Raw genomic sequence first — 26,431 nt, forward strand, 5'->3', positions numbered from 1 at the left:
TCTGAGCCTTCTCGGTCGCCTGCAGCTTTCTATACTCAGGTAAGCACAGCACTAGAAATGAATCCGAATATAGATACCGAATCCGAATATGAATAATGAATTGTGCATGCAATGTCCTAAACACAAGCTAATTGTGGTTGCTATTTATGTGATGAGATGAAGCAAACACTAGCAAATATTACCGCACGAATAACGACAATATAACAGAATTATGTCGCTACAGCCAAACACCAACGATCGACCATTATTTCTTATAATATCATAAGGTCTTTTAATATTCGAATGCGGTTCGTATTTGTCTGAATGTCGACCGGATTCGGCGAACTCGCATTTTTTCGTGTTGGCACACTCCCTGGCACAACACTTTCTTTTGACAATGCGTAACACTTTGTTCAAACCAACAGCTCTTTCGTGACAGAATTCTTTGCTTCGCTTTTTCGAGTGTTTCAAAATCGGAGAAAAACGCAATTGCATAAATTATAAACAGGCGAAATCCATTCCGCATTTAGTTTACCGAAAGAACGTATTTTCAGGGTTGAAAACGTCTATTCAAAATTACAGCATGAAACCAAGGCTGATACTAAAGAGTGGGTGTTATTCTCTGGTGACGTCATTCGGTGCAAAGGTATTTCTAAAAAAACAAACGCTTATTATAAAGATGTTCAATTTATTTTGCAAATACTGGTAAAAAATCGTTTCGCTTTTTCCTTGCATTTCGTTACAGTGAAGTACTTGGGATGTCTTGCGAAAACAGAAAGTTATTTTTTATCCCGAAAGCAAGATGTTTTAGACGCCTCGAACCTTACCGGAATGATGTGTTTCAAATTTTGTCTCGAAAAGTTGGTATTTTATAGTTGTTAGCAATTCTATGCTACAGGTATATGTGCTGGATTTTTGCTCTTCTGTTTATCCTATGTACTACGCCTTACTTATCGATGAGAAGTGAGTACAGTGGGTTAAATTTTTAACTTCCTAAATGTCCAGAAAAATCGTGGTTTTAACTTTCCACATACACGCGGCGATGAACCATATTTATCCTTTTTTGGGAAATGGCACAAGACTTTTTGCATATATACTGCAAATCAAATCAAATCATGTTTATTTTGCGAAAAAAAAGCAACTACGCGAAGAACAATTTTAAAGGAAATGAAATGGCATGGGCACCGATAAAACCATAAAGGTTAGCGAGTCAGGCGCCCATGTAAAGGTGATTTCCTAACGGAGAATCACCGTCTGTCGTAGGATCGCAGCCAGTCGCACTGTGAGGTAATGGGTTGCGACAAGCTGCATGTGACGAAAGGTGGCCACCCGGCCGTGCTGGCCAAAGCAAAACCCATCGAAACGTACTGCATATACTTTTTCCATATATATCTTTTGATTTTCAATCAAAAGTTAAAAGATTATTTTTTGTTACAGGTCGCTCAAACTGATGACTCTACATGGTTCAACTTGTACATGCGCAAGTGCCTTCGACTCGATGACGCCGATCGACGTCGTTAAGCAGGGTTGCAATGACTCTTGTCCCGGCGGCGGCGTAATTAGATGTGGCGGACCGTCAGCTGTTAGTCTGTACCTGGGGTTTGACACTTGTCAAGTTGTCAACGGTAATATAACGTGTGACGTTGAAAGAAATAGTCAAGTGGAATTTAGCATTCCTAAAACATATCACATTTTACACGTATTTTTTTGAAACGTGTAGGATGCATGATTTCCTCTTACAAACCATAGTCAACAAAAATAGCTTGAGAAATGCAATCAATTTTAAAGCTTTTGTATCAAGTATAGGACTTTGCACGGAACAATAAGAGAAAGTCGATCCTAAACTTGTTTCGCCAGGTAAATTGTACCAAGGAATAATATTAAATCCTTGTAATCCCCGAATTAACATAGCAATAAAAAACAATGTGTAAAACATGTGCAAATCGGGAACCGCTTTATTATATATAGTAACTATAGCAACATGCCAACAACGGTCAGCAGGTAACCAAGGATGACGGGAAGCCAATCGGTCCAATGAGAATAACTTTTCCTCTCTCATTGGTCATAAGTACTAAAGATTTTGATTTCTCTTTTCATTGAGTCCGAGAATCCTTTACAACAGATTCAACTTCACAAGTGGCGACAGACGAATCGCACATTGGCTGTTTTCGAAACGATTTTGATTTTCCGCTGTCGGAACGGTTTGTTACTAATCCTTCCGAGTGCATTCTTCACTGTGAATTCAACCAGTTTCCTCTTGCCGTGATGAACGACCCTACTTTATGCCACTGTGCCCATTACAGCACCGGGTTAGTATAGACAAGCACCAGTCCTCACATTATAAGTCCGCTGAACTGCGTTTATTGGTGTTAAATGTGCATCTGTCATCAGTAGTGTTCTGTAGAATCACGGTTTGTACATGCTGTGTTTTTATTTAGCTTTAAATAAAACACTTATGCCCTAACTAAGGCAAAGTATTGAAGTTACTGACACTGTAAAAATTAATTAGGCAGACAGCTCTAAAGATGTTTAGCAACTGATCCAGTACAGTTTGTATAATTTTTTCATCTGTAAATTATTAAATGTGAAAAAAAACTATTTGCAATTGCCCAAAGCCGTCCCTTGGTAATATCACAAAAAAAAAACATTGTGAATCTCTAAAACTTCAGGTTTTCTTCGAACGCCTCATCGTCTCCATCCATGTGTAACCGAACATGCAATGGAATCGTGATAAAATCAGAGGATGCGATTGGCTGCGGCGGCCCAGGTCACGTGTCAGTGTGGCGCACCATGGCGGAAGAAAATTGTGGCGAAAAGAGCTTTTTGGACCCTGGTACCGTTCCACTAACAGCGCTCGTTAGTATGCCTGGATCCGGGAACACGTGGTTACGTTACATGTTGGAGACGGCAAGCGGAATATTTACTGGGAGTGTCTACTCTGACAAGTCTGTCACAAGTGCAGGTAAATATATCTGCAATGCTTCTAAGAAATGTTAAGAATGGCTAATTTGAATTTTTACAGATAAAAAAGTTAGAGTGAATGTGTCAATTCATATGCTACGTACGTTGTTTATTGTCGAACAAAACAATTAAATCAAATGATTGTACTTTTGCGGAATTTTATTGTGTATTTTTTTCTTTGGTAGTTTTGCTTGAACAGTATCTGCTTCTGAATTATATTTATAATACCTAACTAAGATCGTATTGTCTAAACAAGTGGTTATCACAACCTGGTAATTTTGCAAATCCAACCCAAAGTAATAACCAGAAAGTTATTAAAAAGTATTTTTCCCTCAAAAGAATTATATGTGAATCTTGCTACTGTCTCAACAAAACTCTAAACTTGGTCCAAAAAGTTCAGCAGCAGCGAAGTAGCGAAATATATTTTGACATGAAAACAAACGCGAACCGCGTCTGTTCGCAGACCAATTAACGCTTGAACAAAAAGTGATTCCTAGGACTGGCCTAGATTGCTGCTTAATCATCCAACCAAGATGTTGCTTTTTTGAAAATATATATTTTTCATATACTGTGTCCTCACTATTCTAAAAGGCAACAAATAAAACAAGACTAATCGTAATGCTTAGAATCATTAGCACACATCAAGACTAACATAAACTTAACTTCCAGACCGCAATCCTGTACGAAACCAAACAAATCCCAAAACCAACCCAAGTTGTCAGTGGGATATCTATGCTTATTGTAAACATTTTTGAATACTTCAACAACAAACAACTTGTTAATTACAGTAAAACGTATTTCCGTTTTTCCCTGGTTTACTTAATCAAATTTCCCTGAACTTTTTATCGTAGGGTTATTCGGAGAAATGGATCCAATTAACATGAGGCGGACTCTCACCGTTAAAGACCACATTTACCTCAAGACACTCACTGGTTATCCTAACGCCTACGATAAAATCGTCTTACTCGTGAGGAATCCATATGACGCCCTGATAGCTGAGTTCAACCGACGCACGACCAAACAACATGTGGGAGTGGCAGATACAAACCAGTTTTACACCGGTGGTAAGTATGTCTGTCATTTGTTTTCTTTGCTGTGCTTTGTGTTAGACGATTTATGATAGACCATTTCCAATGTTGAACGCAATCAAATAAAAAAAACACGATGTTAAATAAAATGTGGAACTTTAGGAAAATGCAAAAATTACTACGACCAATTTAAGTTTCATCACTAAACGTCACACACAAAAAAACAAGAATTAGATAAAGATATCATCTTTAAAAAAGTAAACTTTAGGTGGCGCCGTTGAGTTGTGTGAAATACCAACATTTGGGTCTCTCCCCATATAACAATTAAGTGGAAAACCTGATGGGGATTTGTGTACAGAGTAAACCTTGGTGCGCAGCCCGGTTTGGTTAAAAATGCAATCATTCATTCTTTCTCGCGACCAGATAGTAATACAACTGTACTATATGTATTATCATGAGCAATAAAACTCTTTTTCAGTAATATTTGCAATGATAATTAATAACATTATACTATATTTTCCGATAATAACACTATATAAAATACAATAATTTTCTTTTCTTTTGTGTTTCTTCCTAATGAAAGACTTAATACTAACATTTGTTCTAAAATCCTACACATTGGTTTCCAGCGTGGCACAACTACGTCGTATCAACTAAGGTTGAGTGGCAACTCATACACGAGCACGTGTTACGCGGCGACCTTCCCGTGCTTGTAGTCTTCTACGATCAACTGCTCGCCGACAAGAACGCCCAAATCCGTCGCATTCTCGATTTCGTCCAGTATTACCCTACAGACCTGGATAAACGTCTCTTTTGCCTTCAGCGCAACGACGTGGGTCACTTCAAGCGCAAAAATCGAGGGAATTTTGATCCATTTACGCCGGATTTGGTCGAACAGCTTAACGACTCGATCATCTCACTGAGGCAAGTAATTGCCGATTTCGGATTGGGGGAAGTACCGCGTTGGGAGCGGCCTGTTGTGGAAAATATATGAACGGGATGTTTTCTTCAACCGAACAACTGATTCTGACATGTGCAAACCATAGAAAATGATGTTTTTCGAAAAAACTGTGTTTACCGGCGTAGAAAAATCGCCTGCATCAAACAACTTTTAAAAATATGCGCCTATAGCCCATGACACGTGGTCCCCTAACTGATATTGAATCATTGTGGTTGTTGTAATTGCTTCATTATGTAGCCTCCCAGTAACCTACAATGTTTGTGTGCAAAATTAAACGCAAATAATTTACAAATAAGAGAAAATTGTTGGAATATTTACAACAATTCCTGTGAATTTACCACTGCGTACATTAAGTGAGTTATAGTTTGTAAGCTGTAAAGTTTGTGAGTAAATTTACGCAATCGTGGTCAGGCGTTCTGAAAATATTATCGCAGAGCAAAAGTTTACTATACTCGACAATAATGCACAGTACAGTTTTAATTATTTTTTTTATGTTTAAGTGATTGGTTTAATCCAAGGTATTTTAAGAACCAATACGTTTGTACAGATGATTGTGTTGTATGTAGCTGGAGAACACAAGCAAGTAACCTAAGAAGGTCTGAATTTCCACTTCATTGCCTTATCAAGTTTTTTTCGAATTTGGCGTACTTGTTGCTTCAGAGGCAGCTGTTGCTTCTGGCAATTAGAGAACGTCGAGGTCTCATATACAACGTGTCACCACTAATTTCATTGCTATGACTTTATCATAAGCTTTGAGTAAATTGAGTTTCACAAATATTTAAGTTATCGGTTTGCAGGGAAAATAAATTTGTGCTTCCGAAAACATGTGGCAAGTTCCTCGTGATGGGGATAAGAGAAATTATCAAAACTTATTTTTGAATCTTGAAACCACCTTATGTGCTTCGTACGTGTAAGGTATTTTCATGGCAGACCACACTGATGGGAAACAGTTATAACAGCAGGTTGCCGTCAAACGTTCTAGACCTTTCTACGGTTCGTTTGGGTTTTAAGATTGGTTGCGTGTTGTTTGCGTGCAGATTGCCGCACACTGGGGCCACGCACCGGGCGAGTGATGCTTACGTGACGTTATTTAAAACTTGACACGATTGGAATTCAAATTTGTAGAAACAGTTACGTGGCGCCGTAACGCCAAATGCCCCACGTGACAGAAAAACATTTTTATTTAAAAAGGCAAAATGTTAGCTCAGAAGGTAGCCCCATCTTAACAGTTGAATTTCCCTTTCCAAGTTTGAGGTTTCGTATATGTACACATTTAGTATGTGATCTTTACCAACAGTCGTTAGTACATTTGCACAAAATTTCTATTATTATTATTATTTATTGTTGTAAAAAAAATTGTTTCCACACCAAGTTACACACGACACAATGCACTTTTTTAACCAGTAGTAGTTTTTAATGCAAGCATGCAAACTGTATTTCAAAGCGTATTTGTTAGTAGCAATCTACCGTCACTTCACTACACGATTATTTACAAACGACCATTGTCTTTGCCGACTAAAATCTATTTAACTAAACAATTTTACTGCGGGTGCAGTTCAAGTTTTGACGTTAAACATACTCCGTGTACTTGTGTTTTTGTTTCTCGTCTTTCGGGAAATGGATTTTGTGCGACCGCGTGAACGGGTATGAATCTTCGTACTTATCGCCCTCCGGTCTGGGACCCGGCAGGCAGCAACACAACAGTGTTGTTATGAAGCACAGAGCCGCAGAAATGTAACCAAGGTAGATTGCGGCGCCAAGCTCGTAGCGAAGCAAGTTGTCTTGGTTGGTGAAAGAAAAGAAGTCGTAAATGACCATGCTTGTGTACCACACCACTGATGCCAATGTCAGAGCACCTACAGAAATTGGAATGTCAGTTTGTTGCATTACAACACCGTACTTTGCCCAACAAGCACTTTATACACATTAAAGGTCTTCTGGAATAAAAGCCTTTCGTTTATATAGGCGCTTGCGTGGGACTTCGACTACTGTTACCCACCCACGTGTACACCGAAGCAGTGGTGATGGTTTGAGCAATTCTAATTATTTCAATGCGTATTTTTATGTTTTTCGTCATTTGGGTTGTTTTTTTCAAGGTTGTCAGAAGAGTTTGGTTTACAATAGTAGCATGTCGGGCATCATAACCAACAAAATACGCTTAATTATGAATTAGTAACCGTTTCTAGCAACAATGAAAATACTTTTGAGTGCTAAAAATACTTTTACACCACGAAATGACAACACTTCAATGTAAATTTCAAAATATTATATATCTTGTGTCAAACGCTTTTACTTTTTGAAACACATTTACCGCTGAACAAGCATCTTTATTTTGTATTCAAATAGATTGTCCGTTTATAGAATTGATGATGAATTGACCTCAGAAAGCATATGAATTGACCTCAGAAGGGATTATTTTTGTGTGTGTGTGTGTGTGTGTGTGTGCTTCTAAACCATTGCGAAGTCTTTGATAAAATGTCATTAACAAGTTGCAATCCCTGTATATTTGCATACGGTGCAAAACCCAAATTCCCGTCAGAATTACTTTCATTTCCAATTCCTACCGATTAAGAACCTACCAGCACAAGCGTAAGTGATGCCACATATTCTCATGAGTCGCCTTTTCATGTCGAGATTTCCCTCCAAGAAACGGGAGCATTCCATTCCAAACAGAAGTACGAAGCAGCCGATCACCGTTAAGCAGAATGAGATGCACATCATTGCTCGTATAGCATTCATGTATGCTGAAACAAACACATTAAATTACAGTTGCAGTTTAAAATTGTTAAGGGGGTTATTTACACCGAACCTCTACAGATCACCAATAAGTACAAGGTTTAATATCCGCACTGCGTGTCAGGCGCAACAAAAGTCAGTTATCATAAATATCGTTGTTTCAAAGATGAATAGCTTTTTTGGAGTGTACATTTAAGTAATTCCCTTTCAGATCTGACGTCAAGATGCCTATAGTGATCCTTTAGAGAGCTTCTAGTTAAATAAGGTATAATTCATACCGCACTGTACATTTAAGTTTTGTGTTATGCGATATACGTTCCTTGTAAACTCATTTTATTATCGCCTCCAACGTATACATTTGGCACAAAATATTGCAAAGATGAATTTACGGTCAGATAAGAACATAGATTGCTGTTCCTCGCATTGATATTGACCACCAAACAGTTGGAAGCAATCAGCCCATATTCCCCGCCATGCCCAAGCCCCGCCAACAATGGTACTGGACTCTGGGCCACTGATCATCCATTGAGTCCAAAACGTGGCTGTGCCATGTGCTGCGGTTGACAGAAGAGCAAAGATAAAGACAATTATTTGAGCATACATTCCTCTTTTTCGTGATTATAGCTTTAGTTAACTGCTGCAAACAGCTACTTTCAGCCTATAAATTCAACTTTAAAAAAAAGATTTTTCATTGATTCATCATTGATTATAATAAATTTTTTATGACCTCGTCCACAACATTTTTGTTCAGGATTTAAATCCAAAACCCTCTACACAGTTTTACTTTCCTGCGACAAAAATTAAATCTAAATCTGCACTTTTCAAAATCACTCCACAAGCTGTACAGATTAGAACAGAACTTAATACTCTCAGGTTAACCGTCTTCTCGGTTCAGAGCTAAGAGCAAGAGCTCGAACTTTTTTGAACCACCTTGAAGTGGTTCGACTCGTTTTTCTGTGTGTTGACTGCCGGCCTGTAAACGTGACTGGGATGTTCAAACGCAGCATTGGTTTAAAACACATTTTCATATTTCATTGTTTGGATGCCGCCGCTTGCGAACGCAAACAGGGTGATGTGGTCCTTAAATATTGCGGCATGTGTAATTTTGCCCAGATTTATGAAATTTGTGGATTTTTTTGTTTCTTGAGCGTAGCTGCGTATATAGTCGCGAATGAGTGATAGTCGCTCCTCGTGATATATGCTCAGTTCGATAAAATACTAAAGTAGGCTGTATTCCTATTTACTTATGTATGTAAGTTTATAATTTAAAAAATAGCATTTCGTTATTCATTTACCCCGTAGCATAACAACTTGATCAACATAAAGCAAATCCAAGGCGATAGAAATTACGAAAGTATAGCGTAGCATGTGAATATGCAAGACAACATGGAAAAACATGTAACATAGCACAGTATTCCTATTATAAAAACTATTTTGGGTTCAATTTGAAGCAAAAGCAAATATTTGTTCCCCAGTCGATAAAAATGTTCGTTTGGCCACAGTAGGGCGCACGACAAACAATGGTTGTGACGTCAATTGGGTAAACACCTCAAAATGTTTTCAGTTGGCATGTAAGCGCATTCTACCTTCGTTTAAATATCGAAGGGATGACAGCTGTTATTTACAGATATTTTGGCACAATGTCAGAATTTTATGTTACGCTAATTAGAGCTAAATTTGTATCATACACAGGTATTGAATTGATCGACTGCTTACAAACTTATCAGCGGTTTTACACGCGTGTGGGGTGAAATGTTTTTGTAATAATCTTTACACGCCAGCGTTTTTTGTAATTAAATTGTTTGTTTGCTAGGGTTTACAAGTCAGTAGTATAACTTAAAAAATGGCATTAAATTTGCAATGTCAACCAGATCTGTATCGACCAGTAATGTATGAACAAAAAAAGCATATGAGAAATTCCCGACGAGAACAAGTGGCAAGTTACCAGAGCTCGGATGAAAGTGCCAATAATTCCTATTCGGATTCAGAATACAGTGACTATTCTGATGAGTTGGAACCAGCTTGGAATGAGGAACCAATGAGAGCTGGTGAATTGTTTTATGTGGAAGATAGTCCTGATGTGCCAAGTGCTAGTGATGCAGGCAATGGGGTATTGAAAACAAACCACCAATTGCCTACTGGTACATTAAAACATGTTTTCATTGGGCTTAACTCGGCATCGGTGTTTGAGCGCAAATTGCATACAAATTTTTTAGCCAGCATGCTTGGCATAATAACATTGGAAGGCAAAATCAAAGGAAGGTTGGCCAATGACAGAATTGTTGTGGATGCTCTTGTGCCAGGTGGTGTGGTAATAAAAACAGGTCAAGTGTTTGTTGGAGATGTTTTAATTGCCATCAATGACCTGTGTGTGGATATTTTGAATATTGAGAAAATACTGGAACAATTCACCCAGCCAAGCAGAATTAAACTAACATTCCAATGTGTTGAAGCACATTTCTTTCCAACTTTGAATGACCAAAATGGCAGAGATGCCTCACCTATCAGTACAGTGCAATTACTAAGCCCAAATAGGAAACGCCAGAACCTCAAATTTGATCTGTCTGGGCCAAACGGATTGTTTTTTCTTACTTTAAATATACATTCCGACAATGCAGCAGAATATGATGACATTTTGTACTCATACCCATCAGCAGAAGCATCATCTACACTACCTACAAAATTGTTGCTAGTTAGAGGTCTCTTCGTGACATTGTCAGATGTAATACAGGACACTTTTAAATGTCAAGTCTTAAGTTCCTCTTTGCTAGTGGAGGAAAAGTTAGTTCATTGTGCATATCACCATGTAAAAACAGAAGTAATGGTACTCTGTCTCCCTGCAGAAAATTACTCTTTACCTCAAGTTCATCGTACTATGTCTAATACCGTTAGGCTTTTGACAATTATGTATGGGTCTGTATTACAAGCTTTCCAACCAGAAAATAGGCACAGACTTGACCATCTTTTTGAATTCATGCTCATTCTCAATGCATCAAGTGGAATGGATGGTAAAAATGTTCCAGGCAGCCCTGAATGGAAATTTCCTGGAACTGAGTTATTGCGATTATCACCAGATCTTACTGCTCATGCAAACTCAGCACTAGCAGAGCTGGAGGCTTGCGATTTTGATGATGGCTCAAGTGGGAGAAATTATAAAAGACGTCTGTACACAATAAAAGGGTCATGTGTATTTTTTGATGGGCACTTGCTTGCAAATCATTTACCAATATCTGATTTGAATGACATAACATTATTCTGTCATAATCATGCTCTGTTGGGTCTTAGACAAAAAGAAAGAATTGGTTTGCTTTTGATCTGGAGAGAAGTTTTTCCTTGGTTTTCTCGAATACCAGTACATAAAGATGGCCAGTACATTGCAAGTAAAGGACGTACCTTTTGGATGTTTGTGGGATTAAAGCACAGTTTGCTATGTGTGCTGTTACAGATGAATGGCGATTTGTTTCCAAACTCCCACACACCACGTCCTGACCCCATGTATGTCAATAAAGCCCGTGCAACTTTGCTTAATATGGAAACATGCCATTTCCAGGAGTGTGTAAGTCAGCGACTGCAGACTGCTTCAAAACCATATCTGACACAACCTGACAGGTTTCTGCAATCTGCATCAGGGTCGCTGTTCAAAGCTTCCAAGCCACCTAGTGGAAACAAGCAGGACAAAAGTATTTTTCCATCCTTCAGTTCACCACTAAAACCAAAACAAAGTTCAGGTGATAATGCCCAGCAATCCCAGCAGAGAACGAAAAAGTCTCTGCGAGAATCTATTGGAGAAAAGTCCCCAAAAGTCTCAATGAAAAGTTTGTTTAGGGAAAAATCTGTAAGCTCGCAAGGATCGGACGAAATTGCAATGTCCCCTAAAACCCCAAAGAAACAAGGATCTGCCTATTCTCTGGAGGACATAGAGCATGCATTAGGTGATGGCACCCCACCTACAACTGGCCTTTTTCACCAGTTACCTGTTGGTGCTGAAAATACACTCTTTTGCTACCTGTCATTTAATAAACTGGAGGGAATCTTACTTGTTCCGACAGCGAAGGATCAAAACACTGTTAACTCACCGTTACACAAAGAAATTGTGACTAACTTTAAAAAGCACTGTTTGTTGCTTCACCAGCGTTTCAAACATACGGCATCAAGCAAAGACCGTTGCACAGAAGAAGGAATACTCTTTCATTGTCACAGACCGTCTGCTAAGAGCGAAGTTGTATCCAAGTTGCCCCATTTACAGTACTGGGTGGTAGGTCGTGTAACAAAACGGCCTGTACCCAAAGAAGTGTATGTGTGTTTTAATAATTCGTCATCGCAAAGTATGGTTGAGTTAGCATTCCGTATGTTGTGACACTTGCAAGGCGTCGTGCATTTTTTATGGCTTTCATTTTTTGTGCTTCAGGTGGCCGCTGCCTTTTTATACATTCTAGAGTTTGCATTATGGTGCCTGCTTATGAAGGAATAGTATTTTTTTGACACAAATTAGTACTTTTTTTGCAAAACGTTATTTTGTTTTAATATTGGTATACCGTGTACGTTAAATTTCTTTCGAGTGATTGACCCTTGACCTCATGTTCCTATGCTCTGTTTTTAAGCAAGAGTTGATATTATTGCGCAGTATTTTTTCTTTATCTTTTTTCAGTAAATACTTGTGACTTCTCGCTAATAAAGGGTATGACCAAGTTCGTAAAATTGTTGCCCAAGAGGTGTTAACCAAATTATTGCAGTGCCCGTGTGTTTTGCCAGGGCCGAGGCCGAATTCTTGATGCGTTCATGTGCTTGCTTCTAGTCGGCGCTGGCGCAACATTAAAAACTACTTGTATGGGTTACAGACAAACAGCAACCTCCTGAATTTGCGTTTAATTAAGGATAGACGAAGAACTCTCGCTTTGTTTAAAACAGACACCTCTCGGTTATTTGATACGTTTGATTGGAGTGCATATATTCCTTGAGATGCACTCTAAGCGTTACAAAGAGGGAGGCGATATTCGCTTGCAACTTTGAGCTTTGGCCCTTTTCTAATTACCAGCAAACCCCAAACTGTTCACCTTTATAAATATTGAATGAGTTCTCCGGTACGTTTTGACGCAGGAATCATGATCTTTCTCTTTACGTCATTAGTTTGGATATATGTAGGTTTAAAAGAATAAACCTGATCATGTAGTTACTTTGTACAATTAATTAGTGCCAAATCTTCACCTTTTCGTCACGGTAAGTATTTGTACTTAATGAAAATGCATTAGTCTAATCTGTTGGCACATGTCATTACAGTTTACAGAGAAAATGTGGCACCTAAATTCCACTCCTCATAGACAATTTTTTTTGATTACCGCTAGGTGTCAATAAAGGGCCAAGTTATATTTCAGTACAATTTTACTGTGACTATATCAGCGAAACCAAATCTAGATAAAATAAGCATGAAAGTAAATTGCTTACCTGGTAACTTGAACATTACTGTTGCAAAGTCGTCGCACTGGAACTGTCCGGTTGTGTATTGCATGCACTGCACCCAGATACCACTGAACCCCCATATCGAGTTAAGCATTGAAGAGCTTTCTGCGCCATTAGTAACCGCCCACTGGTTCCAGAAGCAGACTGTGATGGTTCCTGCAGAGCTTAGAAAGCCACACACGAAACAGAGAAGTTGAACGTACATATTTTGTTTGTTCTAACTTGCTTTCACCTCAATCACATCAAACAATCACTTACAACAGTGTTTCACAACCTAGACCTATACAATGTATGTAAATAAATGAGAGCACAAACACTTTATGATTTATTATTGTTTTTAATATTTGGTAGGGTTGCACAGGGTGTCGATTTATGCCTCGTTCGCCATCCTAAGTGCTCGACACGCGACGCCACTGTTCGACACGGGCGTTGTGAATGAATTTAAGTTACCGGTATGCAGTACCACGAACAGACCAACACTATTGTTATCTACAAAAGTGCATAAAGTGAATTACCAGTATAACTTAATTATGTCTAACATATCGGTCACGCCAATCTTGCAACATTAACACCGACCTTATTTCAGTACAAGAATCCTGTAATCGAAATAAGCCTGACTGTTATCATGCGTTAGTTACCAGATACGACATTTTTGCTATTAGATACGAACGACAATTTTTCTCAGGATTATCGACACGTAATGAAAAGTCGACGCCCTGGTGATGTACTTGGTTTCGTTATTTCATATACCACTAGCTAACGTTCGTAATTCGCCAAATCCGAACATTTAAAAGAAAAACGTAAGTTGGAAGTAAGCACCGCCTTCGAACTTAAACATGTTTTTCGAAGCTAATTAACAATATATATTTCCATAATCGGGTATTTGAATTAGCGATCTGTTCGTTTTTTTACGCCGTCCCCACGTGACGGGGATAAAGCCTGTGTGGCGCACCTGGGCGCATGGATGTCGCGATCTAATGTGATTCCCAAAAAGTTCTTGCACAGGCACATTTGTTTCTTCTTAAGGCCCTGTTTTAACATTAAAACTAGACAATGTCAAAAATGTCTTGCAGCCTTTAAAGAAGTATTTTTAATTTAAAAAGCGGCAAAACCTCTGTGGCACACTGCTGACTGCAGTTGATTGTCTTAGATATAGCTGGGTTCGAATCTGTCAACAGCTAAATAAACTATAATTGTTGCTGCGATTGCGTTCGTGCATGTTATAAAAATGCTTGTATTTCTTCATGTTATAAAAATGCTTGCTATTTCTTTTACAAAGCGTGGATTGGTACCTTGAGGAAAATCAATGGTTAGTCAGAAGAATATTTTACCAGGCTTCCAAATCTGCGCGAATTCTTTCCGGTATTTAAGTGTTACGATCCGAATCAATAACAAAACATAACAATGGGTTCACAGCAATCTATTTCATTTCTTGCATTTCTGGCCACTACCAATTTTTCCGAGATAAACTATTTTCAATCTGCAACACAATGCTTTTACTTTGCTGGGTCATTGACGCGTGCGTTAAAATTAAGGTGATAAAGTTCACCGGCGCCTTTTTCTAGCGTGAACATAAATCCTCCCACGATTTTTATGAAATCGTAAAAGCTGCGGAAGCGCGATGACGCAATAATGCGATGATGTCACTTTAAACAAACACCTATATCTTTGGACGCATAGCAACCGATGCGCATGCATAACATATCGTTACGGGACATCACGATGTGATGGTTTATAGAGTCATAAATTTAACAATTTACGCTCTGTAAAGGTTAGATTGCGTTCTGTAGAGGTAGAATTGTTCTCAAGAATGTACGTTTTACAAACGTTTCACACGCGAAATAAACAAGTAAAACCTAAAGAAGTTAACTTGTTGCACGAGGAATGTCGGAACATTATTAATTCACCCGGGCGTTGACGTGATAGCCGCATTGTGGTTGTATCGGCGCCCTTATGCCGTTATTCGCATGTACGTTCTTTATTTTTGATCTGATTAGTTTAAAGTGCTGTTACAACAAAAAAATCTAGTTTTATTCTTGTGAATAAATGAACATACATTATTCTACTGGAACTGAATTAATATTGAAAAAAATGACCAATTTCCCTGTCATAGCTCATGCCACATCGCATGGTTGAAGTGTCGTAAAACGGCTCATAAACGATTGTCAACGCTGCCAATCATTTTGACAAGTTGGCACAATTACGTAATGTTGACGACCAGATCAACGTCGCTACAAAACAAACCAAAGGTATAATTTAACAGGGCGCACACTATAATGTGGTATAGTTCGTCTGTATTTCACTTGCAGCCAACAAACTTTATATTTTATTGATGTCAGTATAGTGCATTAGTCTGCAGAACATTACGGCCTATACTGAACTTACAACGCCACACACTTCAAACAACGGTAAAGTTTTGGTGCAATTGTCTATAGGCACCATTACAAGCGATTGCATGCATATTGATTACAGCGTTTTTCTTTGTACTGCACTTTTACCGACACACATTTCAAAGGTCTAGTATGTGTGGAAATAAATATTCAAGCCAACCTGGTTTTACTGCTGAAAGAAGCACGTGTTTTGAACAACGTTACGTTCTGTGAATATACGGTTACGGACACACAAGAAGTGTTTTATCACAACCGGGATCCGTTGGCAAACGTTCGGTAAGTTTGCACAAGCGACCACATAGCGGAAGTTGTGAGTCATCCTATTTGCCAGAAAACCGACCAATAAACCATTACCGCAAAATACGTCACTCTGGGCCGGATTTATCCCCTTCGCCGCCGTCGTTTATATAAAGGCACACGCACTATTTTTGCTTCCATTTATTCTTGTGTACCGGTACTATATTAAGCTGCAAGGTGAGCAACACACGCCATTCAACCGTTGTATGCTTCTTATAGTTTGGTGTTATAAAACCTTTCACCAAACAAACTTACATGAAAATAACATGAAAAAAACAAGGACAGTTTTTTCTGCTGCTCTAAAAAGTTCCTAAAGCCACAGCAGTTGAGTGTATGTCGTTGTTTTTCGATTTGAACTGTGGAAACCAACAACAACAGACAGGGTTTCGCACCTCAATAAACAAACTGCCCCGGATGGCGTATGGACTTATGCCCGAAACTCCATGGTCATAAATGTTACTCCATCCATTCGCTGTGTATATATACATAGCAGTTGACCTTATTTCTGTACAATGCAATCTCTGTTCTCCTAAACTTTTACCGGAAATTGTTTTTATCGGTTTTTATCCAAAACGCATTGTTTTTTTGGTTTCTTGACCTATAAGCCAGGGTTATCATCGACATGGACTAAAAAATAAGCACAAATCTTAGAAATAAGCACGGTATGGTAAACCTACCTTCCACCATGCATGCGCCAGATCAATCACGTCAGTATGAATCTTAAGACAACCCTTTTGTATATGACACTGAAGCATGAGGTTTTCTGGCTTTGCAGCCCAGGCAATGCAGCCTAGCTGGATCAGCCACTTTTTCCTGATACGTTAGCTGTGATCGCCAAGCAAGGACCTGCACAGTGGGGCGATCCTGCCTATCATGCCATTGCATGAAATATTACTGCGTGACACAGAAACATTTCTTTTTTTAGTGTTACACCATATTTCTGGGGAGAAGGTTACAATATTTGCCCCTCCTGGACATGGTTGTAGGCATAGCCGTCACCCATGCTTATAGCTCATAAGTTATGTAGGATTTGTCATACCTCTGTTTTGCATTGGGTTTATATTGTTCGCCGGTAGATGTCACTATAAAGTTGTTTTTTGGGGATTCCGTAAAAAGTGACCTGATATGTTATGATTAAATTTGAAAAGAAAGTGTTGGATTGTTGCTGTTTGCTGTGTTTGAGATCTGTCTTTTAGCGCCGATTTCACGTCACTGTGCCATGTTTAGCTTCGCTGTTGAACGTCTTTTTTATTATTTTTGTTTGCCACACCGGGATTTGAACCCAGGATGTCTAGGCAAGAATCGTGATCAGGTTTTCTTATCGTATATGGGTCGGGCGCTTAACTAATTTTGCCGACTGGTCTTTTTTAATGAAGTTAAATAGACAGAAAAAAGTAAGCTACCTTGTGTTGATTTTGTCATAGGCTATTTATAATAACGTTTGGCAAGCAAGGACCTGCGCAGTAAGGCTAATCATGCGATTGCATGAAACATTATTGCGTTGTGGTAAAGATTCCCTACGTATATGTTGCCTGGTTTTCACCCCGTGAAACCACTGAGCTCCTGTAGCTCAGTTGGTAGAGCGTTGGGCCTGATAAGTCCAGGGTCGTGAGTTCAAACTTTATCAGGAGCTTGATTTTTCAGAAGTCGCTCCGACTCTCGGGAAAAAAATGACTGATCCAGCTTGGCTGCAATGCCTGTAAACGTGAGTCTATTTATATGTATCGTTCTATCTAAACAATGTAATATAATAACCAATGACAAGTAGCAAAATTTATTAATCATAACGTTTTACTGCCCTTTGGCAGGTTTTGGTAACTGGGCAATTGTAACCTGTGCTATAGAGCGGTTGGGATCCCCGGCCTGGGCTTACGACAGGACTGCTAAGTATATCGTGTCAGTTTGGGCCCCTCACCGAAAATGTTTCGTTTAAAGCGTGTTCTTCTATAAACTCCGTGTATCCAACACCAATCAGGTATACAAATATATACAATGCTAATATTACATTTTTCATATTAATATTCACCACAATAGTGAAAATATTAAAAACAATTGGTACGCTGCACTGTTCGCTACAAAAGTATGTCATAGGCCTACCTAGGTCCCGTGACCTGAGGTGGCTGATGCAGCCGCACTATGACCAATAATTGTTATGTGGGACTGGGTAATAATATTGAAAAGGCCTAGTTATATTAGTTTGCGATATCTATGGTCCTTGTTTTGACACATTATCACGTGACGTCAACAAACCAAGAAATTGCAAAAATTAAGCAACAGTTTGCGCATTGTTAAATTCCAGACGTTCGGAGTTTTTGTTGCGTTAAATATTTTTTTCAGCATGTAGTGTTACGGCCTTCGTCCATATGGTACAATGGACAAAGGTGAATTGCTGTTGGAAGAATTGTCAGCGTTGATTAAATCGGTAAGTGACGAAATGTTAAACTTTTTACTTTTATCGTGCAACGTATTGTGTGCAGATGTTCTGTAGAAAAATAAAAAGATTAAATGGCCCATCAGGCTTCTCACGGTAATGATTGGTTCAATTTGCATCTGTTATTGTTTTCATTCACCATGAAAATGTTTTTTTTTTGTGTCGATGACGGGGTTGCCTAGTTTAGTAAAGTTTTGTATCACATGGCTACATAACAAATGATGAGAATGTTTTTCATGTCGTGTTGTTTCCAGATTCAAATACAACATGTTGTGAACACAGAAAATCGTGATAATTTTACTGGGTACACTGGTGCAGACAAGCCAATACGATTTTTATTGCTGTGCCTTGACAAAATACTTCTTTATGGGTAAGTCTGATTTTTAACCACATTCATGAGTATTGAGCTTGTCAATTTATTTTGGAAGCCAGTCATTACTATTTGCCTTTGGTTGTGTTTTTGAATATAGTATGTATATATTTCAGTTTTAAATGCTATTTCAGACTTCGAAACAAGCAGTACGGTTACTGGAAGGTAGTGAGACAGTTTTGCCAAAGGGATGTTCTTCAAACCATAAATCAGCTTGTCAGAGTAAAAACTGAAATCGGAAAAGGTGACTTGTGAAGACAAAAAGTGTTGTTTTATATGAAGTAAATCTGTAAATAATTAATACATTGCCCATAACTATGCAGGTAGAGCATGGCTACTGATGGTTTTAAACGAAAAACTGTTGGAAAGTTTTCTGGTCACATTTCAGCATAACAAGGAACACATGCAAAACTATTATAACAGGTTAGTTTAATTCTATTCTAATTACTCCTTTCACCTAAAGAACATCACTGGCATTTTGTTTCCCTGTGTTTTTTTTTTAATTTTACTTGTTGAAACACCAATAGAAATAAAAGAGTCATATTCTTTGAGATACATAAATTATTTCAAAAATACGATGTGTAGGAAAATAACTATATTTCTGTATTATATGGGTTATGTCTTCTATAAAAATGTACTGTATTTTGCAAGACCACGCAGTTTAAAAACAGCTTTTCTTTTACAGTTATTCCATCCTTTCATCAAATAAGGTATGTATGGAAAAATCCGTTTTACAAAGTTTTAAACTGAAAGTGTTTGTTTTTTTATTTGTTAATATTTTGCCATTTGTCCAATAAACACATGTTTTTTCAGCTGCAACTTTTGATTAATTTGGTTCTGGGACTGGAATTTATAACATTCAACTTAAATTTGGTAAGTGTTTTTAGTTCATCAGTGTCTCTTTTTGAATACTGATAAGTACTTGAGACTGGCATCACCTCAATTCATGTAGTCAGATATTGCAAACTCAGCAATAACTCATGTTGTCATCAGGCAATGGTTTTATTGTTATTCTAGTCAAGTATTATTGCCCAAAAACAAAACATGGGTCATTTCTTTTGTTTGTGCAAATTTTTAGGAATATTTCTTTCTGACTGGCTAAACTAACCATTTTTCCAACTTACAAACAGAAGTTCATGCATTATTTTCTGTAGGATGCTGAGTTTCTTGACTGGTCTGCAGCTCCAATTGAGACAACAACTCCATCCATCAAAACACCACAACCACTCTCTTCCGTGTCACCCAATCCACAACCCCACAATTCTGGTTCGTCGGTATACATTGACACAGCTGTCTTCGCACAGGCTGCTAAGTTGGGAAAGTCTAAAGCTGCTCATGCAATTCATGGCTTTTTCGCCAATAACAGCAATCACACATCGACAAAATTACCCCAGCCAGGTAGTGAGACTGTTTTGGAAACTATCTGTAACCATACTGAAGCAGATAGCAGTGTTTTGCACCATCAGAATAAACAAATTCCACCTAAGTTCGCTGGTACTACAACACGTTCAAGTGAAAACTTGGATGTGTTTTTGCAAGGCAATGGAGACATGTTTTCGAATGTTGGCAGCACGATGCAACGAAAAAATCCTTTCGACAACATTGTAGATGATGAACCATGGGATGGTATACCACTTAACTATGTAACCCCAGGAGTTTGTCGCCATGACTTTAGCATACCTCTGCTTGACCATCCAATTGAGGTGGTCCATCAAAAGAAACGAAAACCTTCTGAAAATAAGAGGAAAAAATCCACTCCAAAAATGCATTCAAAGTCCACGCAGTGCGATGAAATTAAACTTGGAAGAAAGTTTTGCCCAGAAACTGATTCAGGTTTAATGAGTGACTGTGAGGATGATAATTATTCTATAGGATATAGTGTTTCACCAACTTCAACTATGCAAGCTGATGCAAGTTCTCAGTCTGTTTTCACATCCTGTAGCACCCTCGACCTGGAGACCAGGATGTCTAATTTGCATTATTGTGATCTGCAAGAAACCACTTTTTTTTCTGAATTATCCAAATCTGCTGAGTTGAATAAGATTTTAGTCCCAGCACAAACAGTTCCATCACAATCTACTGTTGAAGTGAATTCTAAACATTGCTTTGCTGATAAACAACAGTTTATCGTGAACAAAAGTTCAACTTGCATTGGACCAGAATTATGCCTTCAAATTGACCAAGAAGTTCGCGATGTGCTTGAAAGCATTTTAAACCTTATTACACCCCATAATACCACAGTGGTAATTCAACACAATCAGATGAAAAATCAACTTAATATGGATGTTAATGACAGCACTGAAAGTAATGAAACTGATCCATTTACTTGTGTTACTTCAACTGAACCTACTAAACTTGACTTTTTCTCTGGAGATTCTGAAATACAAAAAGAGAATAATGTTTCAGATGGTACGGCAGGTGTTTCTTTGAAAAATATTGTGGCAAACAATGAATTAGAAACAGATGAAATTGAAAGAGAGCTTAGCATTTACAGATCGGGAAGTGAATCTTCTCTTAGTAGTACAGGATCTCTGAACGGACAGTACAAAACATCGGACAATCAAACTCACTGTTCACAAGAAAACCATGATTCAAAAACATTTCTGTGCAGTATTTCACCCTTGTCCGTTTCTGCAACTGACAGTTCCAGTGAACACACTCTGGAAAAAGACGAAGAGTGTACAACATCATTAAAGCAAAGTAATGTAGTTGTGCCATTTTTGATTGAAATTGATCAATCTTTGCGGGTGAAACTTATGATAGACATTGTAAATGATGAGGATGAGGTACTTTTAAAGGTATGTGCATGTCCATGTTATGTATAAACCTACTTTTAAAATTTGATAATTATATTTTACATTTTCAGATGATCAAAGTGTCACCAGGAGAAGATTATCACTGTGTAAACATATTACTGTTTTCCAATAAGTTTGTTTATGTCCTTGAACATGAAATGGAAATTTACAGCAAAAAAATGCACTTTCTATATAGTAGTGTGTATGTACAGTATCTATGTCAAAAGCAGGTTAGTTCCACAAGGCTGTATTTTGATATTTTGGTGAATTTTTACCTTTGTCATGTTATTTCTGTTAACAGGGTGTTGTGTTTCTTTCTGTGGACAGTAACAAATGTGTTTATCGTTGCAATACATATGGTGAAACCATGAGTATAGCAATTATGCAATGCTATTATCAATCTTATTCCATGAATGTTTCCACGGTAAGTGCTCCATTAAAATATAAACTGTACTTATTATCAACTAAAGCTATTTTAAAGGATTTGGATGATGTTTGTTGGGATAAGCACTTGTCTTACCTGACAGAATGTGTTACATCAGAAACTGGGTCCAGCGATATCACCATATTAATGTATCGAAATATTTATTGGTCTGACAACCAAGTTTCAACTTTAAAGAGTGGTAATTTTTACCTTTTTTCATTTTTCTGTTGTTTGTACATAATGCATTTGTACCGATGTATGTATTGTGTCAATCTTTTTCACCAGAAAGCCAGACTAAAAGTGGATCTTTATCACTTAAAAGTGGAAAAAACCTTTTTAAACGAGATCGCTGGATTTCTGCTTTATTTATTTTGGACAATGAGAACTTGTATCGCTTCAAAAATAGGTTTGGACATGATTATAAACTGCTCTAAATATCCAATTTCATAAACCTTTTATGATAAAGCAAAAGTACCATTGTGGAAAGATGTTGGCCACTTTCCCAGCTGCTGTACTGCCAATTGTTGACACGTGGAGCTTCTACATTTGAGATCGCTACCAACAATGATAAAATCGAGCTTCTTGCCAAAACCCCAAGTGATGCTAAAGATTGGACCATTGCACTACAATTGGCAATTGAGGCCCAGAATAAGGTGTGATTTTACATTAAATTAGTTTTGATCCTCAAAATGGTGTACCTGGTACCAAGTATTGTAATTCAATGAAATAATTCCAGAGTCATGTTTTTTGGCCTGTCATGACCATTTTAATTTGTTTTATCCTCATTTCTAAACCAATAACTACTGATTAAAGTTGTTTGTTGTGTATTACCATATTGATTCATATTTTGTCCTTGTTTTGTGTGTAAGATGACCAAACAATGAAACTGATTTTATTGTACATTGCTTTTTGCCTATCTAAACAATATTAAAATGCCTGTTGGGGTCTAAACAATGTTAAAAAGTTTAGGACTTGCCATGTACCTAGTGATGATGTTTTATTTTCAGGAAAACCTTCAACTTCTGGCATGCTCATTACTTGTTACCGATAATCAAGTCTATATCATGGAAGAGGAGAACTCACTTTTTGCCAGATGTCTCTCAAACATTCTTTTTTCTGATGTAAAAAATGTGGCAATTACACCAGTTAAGAAATCTTGCCTCCTGCATTCTTTTTGTGATGCATGTCAAAGAAAATCTGGCACATGCAACTGTGCCAAATGGACGTTGAGCTTTATTGACAGTAGTCAGTGTCAAGAATTCGTGGCACTTTGCAGCAATAAGTGTGGTACACCATTTCAGGAAAATGTTTTCGTACCTTGTTAGTTAAATCGATCAAAAGTTTACCTTTGTTGCTAATTTTTGTTTACTTGTTCACTGCAGTCGTACTGATTTGTTCCATAACGTATACATATCAACAATTGGATATTTTTATTCCTGCAATGTTCTGTATATTCTGTTCCCTTTCATGTGCAATGTGAAACGTATCTTTTTGTCACTATATTTCATGCTAACTGTGTTTTGGTTTGTTTGTGGTTTCAAAAACTTAAAAAATACCTAATTCAGTTAGGGTTGTCTTAGCAGAAATTTCATATAGCGCTTATAATTGATTTTTAAACTGCCTGGATGACTTGTACTCCATGTGTGGATCTCTTTATACAATCAGTATCTTTTAGCAATTGGAAGGCAAAATGGTACAAAACAACATGGTTAGTTTATGCACTGATGACCGTACTACAGTTTTTGTGAAAACACTCAGAAATTTAAACACTTGCCTCTCATGCGGAAATTATTTTGAATATCAACATTTCGTGACTGAAATGTTTCCTATTTCTCACTTCATTTGAAAAAACTTTTGTGTAAGTTTCATGATTGTTTATTCACTGTGACGTAATAAATGTGCCATAACCAGACTATGTGTAAACCATTTAGCGTCTGCCATTTTCTGTATGTAACAACTGCATTCTCTGTTATGACGCAAACTCTCGCACCCTCGCAGCAATAAAGAAAATTTCGCCTGGCTCATAGAAAATAATTTTGAATTTAGATGTAGAAAACATGTTTAATTTGACTCAGCAAAAACCCTCAATCATATTGCGATTTTTCAAAATGTAGCTAAGAAGGTTCATTCTTTTCTCTCCCAAGCAGGCAAGGACAGATATCCAATATTTTCCAAGCGTGTTCGCAACTCTGCTATTAGGCCGTTAATCGCTTTTACATTCACTACTGTGTAAGGGTCAGCAGATGGCTTTGATTTTGTGCGTTTAAAAAACCCGACGTCGTTTCGTTCCAGACAATGAAGTCTGTCGTTGAGGTCCGGAGGATGATAGCCAACAAATTCGTATATAAGCTTTAGTTGTTTGTTTTTGTCTTCCTGCAGGTCGTCATACTTGACAATTAGCAAGGGATGATCTCCGTTAAGGATTTCCTTGTAGACTTTCGCGTAGCCGGCGAGAATCCATTTGATGTAGCCCTGCCATTCTATCAGGTAGAAACAAAGGGAAGGTATGTTGGGCTGCTAAATAACAGTCTTTATTGTAACTTTACACTGTTTTTTATTGTTACGGCGAGTTTATTTAGATTGTTAATGTTGAGCAAAAATACTAGTTATTGAAATAAGAGTGAGTCACACCAGTAAATAGTTAAACAGCAAACAACGTAGGCGTTTAAACAAACTCAATGGACGACTTGCACCAGGATATCCTAACTAACATGTCGCTTAATGAAATTTAACATGTTGAAACTTACGGGGTTTTTTAAAATAATCTTCGGTCACGTGACCCGTTTGACTCCCATTCGTCCGTCGGTTAAATTCAGCGATTAGAGCGTCGAACGGGTTCCTCAGAAGCAGAATGATTTTTTCGAACTTGTGTGGGTAACCTGTAATTCCTCTGTAAATCACGTGATCTTTGATGGTCAGAGTACGATTTGAATCGATCGGATCCAGTTCACCAAACATTCCTATAAAAGTTGTGTGAAAAGTGAAGTAGAGTGAAGCCTACAAGTATCCTCTTATACACAATTGTGAAGAGCTATTATATATGCATTTAAATCAGAGGTTTTCAAACTGTGCGTCATTATAAGTTTCCAATGGCGTCGCATAACAATTTAAATGAAGGAGATTAGAATTTTTGGGGGAACAAATCGTGCTGATATACAAATATACATTTCAAATGACGTGAATCTATTCAAGTACGTCGCAAGCGAAAAGTCTTGAGAACCACTGATTTTAACATTTGTCATACTTCATAGACTATATAGCGTGACATATTGGTGTGAATACCAAATTAACGTTAATGCTTTATCCGTGAACACTATATATATACATGTAAATTTAACATAAAATTTAGTTATGTTGTTAAACATATAGTCTTTACTTTAATTTTGGTTTTCTTTGAACGACAATAATACGATTATAATTGAGCAGTAAAAAGTCAAACCTTTTCTAGTAATCGGCATCGAATGGTAAACGCTTCCTGTGTAAACACCACTAGATGTCTCTAGTAAGTAGCGCAACCATGAGTTTCCCGAACCAGGCATGCTCACCAGCCCCACCGGTGGTACCGTGTTACGCGGAAGATAGCTTTTCTTTCCGCATCTATCTTCCGCTAGGGTGCGCCACACGGAAACGTGGTTTCGACCTCCACACTTGAGGTCGTTGCGCGAGAAAACCACGTGGTCGGAGCAGCGGTTGTCACAAGACGAACTGTTGACGATTCCAACGCGGTCAAAACTGTGACAAACATTTAATTTATAATTGTGTGACAGCTAATTTTATGGTACTCTACCGGCACCGGCCACCACATCAAACAAGATGAAACTAGTCTGTGCATTTTGCGTTTCAGTGTATGAGTAATAGTTAAGTAAACTTACGCTTTACTAAACTTTGCACAGTAGCAAGTATTGGAGTCACGTATAACAGCCAACGGAAACTCTCTTCTCTCACACATAATAAGGCACGTGATTGGTTGCATTTTGCCGTTAGGTGTCGGAACAGTGCTAGATTTTTCGATGCTTTCAATTTCCTGAAAACATCCGTACTCTGCCAGGCGTGCTTCGCGTTGCGTAAAGGGACCTAATTTAAAATGCATTAGGTCGTCGTCAGCTTTAGGTTTCATTAAACGATTCGCAATTTTCTAATTTAAAAGATGAAAATGATCAACTTTTTGTGCAATACGAACAATACCGCTCGCACAACTGTCATTGTCAAAGAAAGCGTTGATACACCCAGAAACCGTTGGGAAACCTTTGATTACGAGATTAACCCTTACCTTTCCTGCAGGGCGCGGTCCTATAGTAAATCTGCATTGCCTCCTTCCCTCCACAAGATTTTGTTGGGTCGCCCGGACACGGTTGAGTGCACGCAGTAGGATCAACGTCGATTGTTTGTTGCGTTGAAATGAACTTCGCGCATGCGCACTTTGACCCTTGTACCATCGACAGTTCCAATCCCCTTTCAAATTAAACTTGATGTTTGTTGGGTTGTTCGAACCACGGATTTATCTTATAGCCTAACCTGTTATAACAAGCAATCGTGCACTTCTTTGGTGTGACGTCAGACAGGTTTGGCTCCATGAGTCGTTCAAACATTTTGCCGAGTCCG

General features: G+C 38.1%; 5 protein-coding genes and 1 non-coding gene across 7 annotated transcripts; 4 read left to right on the forward strand and 2 right to left on the reverse strand.

The window, feature by feature from the left end:
* Positions 1–562: 562 nt before the first annotated feature.
* LOC145902992 (sialate:O-sulfotransferase 2-like) lies at positions 563–4,962 on the forward strand. The gene is made up of 7 exons (XM_082991083.1): positions 563–625; positions 878–942; positions 1,417–1,604; positions 2,102–2,288; positions 2,649–2,941; positions 3,792–4,004; positions 4,598–4,962. The coding sequence occupies exons 1-7, from the start codon at positions 563–565 to the stop codon at positions 4,960–4,962; spliced, it is 1,374 nt and encodes a 457-aa protein (XP_082847209.1).
* Positions 4,963–6,278: 1,316 nt separating this feature from the next.
* On the reverse strand, positions 6,279–13,327 carry LOC145903492 (claudin-like protein ZF-A89). 2 transcript variants are annotated; one of them, XM_082991577.1, is made up of 3 exons: positions 13,108–13,327; positions 7,509–7,673; positions 6,279–6,785 (listed from the first exon to the last, which is right to left on the reverse strand). In XM_082991577.1, the coding sequence occupies exons 1-3, from the start codon at positions 13,325–13,327 to the stop codon at positions 6,499–6,501; spliced, it is 672 nt and encodes a 223-aa protein (XP_082847703.1). In that variant the 3' UTR covers positions 6,279–6,498. The 2 variants fall into 2 exon arrangements, with proteins under 2 accessions (XP_082847703.1, XP_082847702.1); XM_082991576.1 differs by lacking the exon at positions 13,108–13,327 and adding an exon at positions 8,055–8,332.
* Positions 9,483–12,335, forward strand: LOC145902481 (protein inturned-like). Its single transcript, XM_082990471.1, has one exon. It carries the CDS (start codon positions 9,509–9,511, stop codon positions 12,020–12,022), a length of 2,514 nt encoding a protein of 837 aa, XP_082846597.1. The 5' UTR covers positions 9,483–9,508; the 3' UTR covers positions 12,023–12,335.
* A 4,041-nt stretch (positions 13,328–17,368) lies between the features above and the next one.
* Trnai-gau (transfer RNA isoleucine (anticodon GAU)) lies at positions 17,369–17,442 on the forward strand. Its single transcript has one exon. It is a non-coding gene; the product is annotated as a tRNA-Ile (tRNA).
* A 623-nt stretch (positions 17,443–18,065) lies between these two features.
* LOC145902428 (uncharacterized) lies at positions 18,066–23,843 on the forward strand. Its single transcript, XM_082990385.1, has 13 exons — positions 18,066–18,231; positions 18,495–18,610; positions 18,745–18,854; positions 18,934–19,033; positions 19,296–19,320; positions 19,424–19,483; positions 19,765–21,408; positions 21,477–21,635; positions 21,707–21,829; positions 21,887–22,028; positions 22,115–22,235; positions 22,296–22,482; positions 22,837–23,843. The coding sequence occupies exons 1-13, from the start codon at positions 18,181–18,183 to the stop codon at positions 23,152–23,154; spliced, it is 3,156 nt and encodes a 1,051-aa protein (XP_082846511.1). The 5' UTR covers positions 18,066–18,180; the 3' UTR covers positions 23,155–23,843.
* Positions 23,844–23,953: 110 nt separating this feature from the next.
* LOC145902993 (sialate:O-sulfotransferase 1-like) lies at positions 23,954–26,418 on the reverse strand. The gene is made up of 6 exons (XM_082991084.1): positions 26,345–26,418; positions 26,100–26,281; positions 25,702–25,903; positions 25,269–25,561; positions 24,577–24,789; positions 23,954–24,309 (listed from the first exon to the last, which is right to left on the reverse strand). The coding sequence occupies exons 1-6, from the start codon at positions 26,416–26,418 to the stop codon at positions 23,954–23,956; spliced, it is 1,320 nt and encodes a 439-aa protein (XP_082847210.1).
* Between the last annotated feature and the right edge of the window lie 13 nt (positions 26,419–26,431).

Source organism: Ascidia mentula, chromosome 5 (assembly GCF_947561715.1).
Source record: "Ascidia mentula chromosome 5, kaAscMent1.1, whole genome shotgun sequence".
Taxonomy (NCBI): domain Eukaryota; kingdom Metazoa; phylum Chordata; class Ascidiacea; order Phlebobranchia; family Ascidiidae; genus Ascidia; species Ascidia mentula.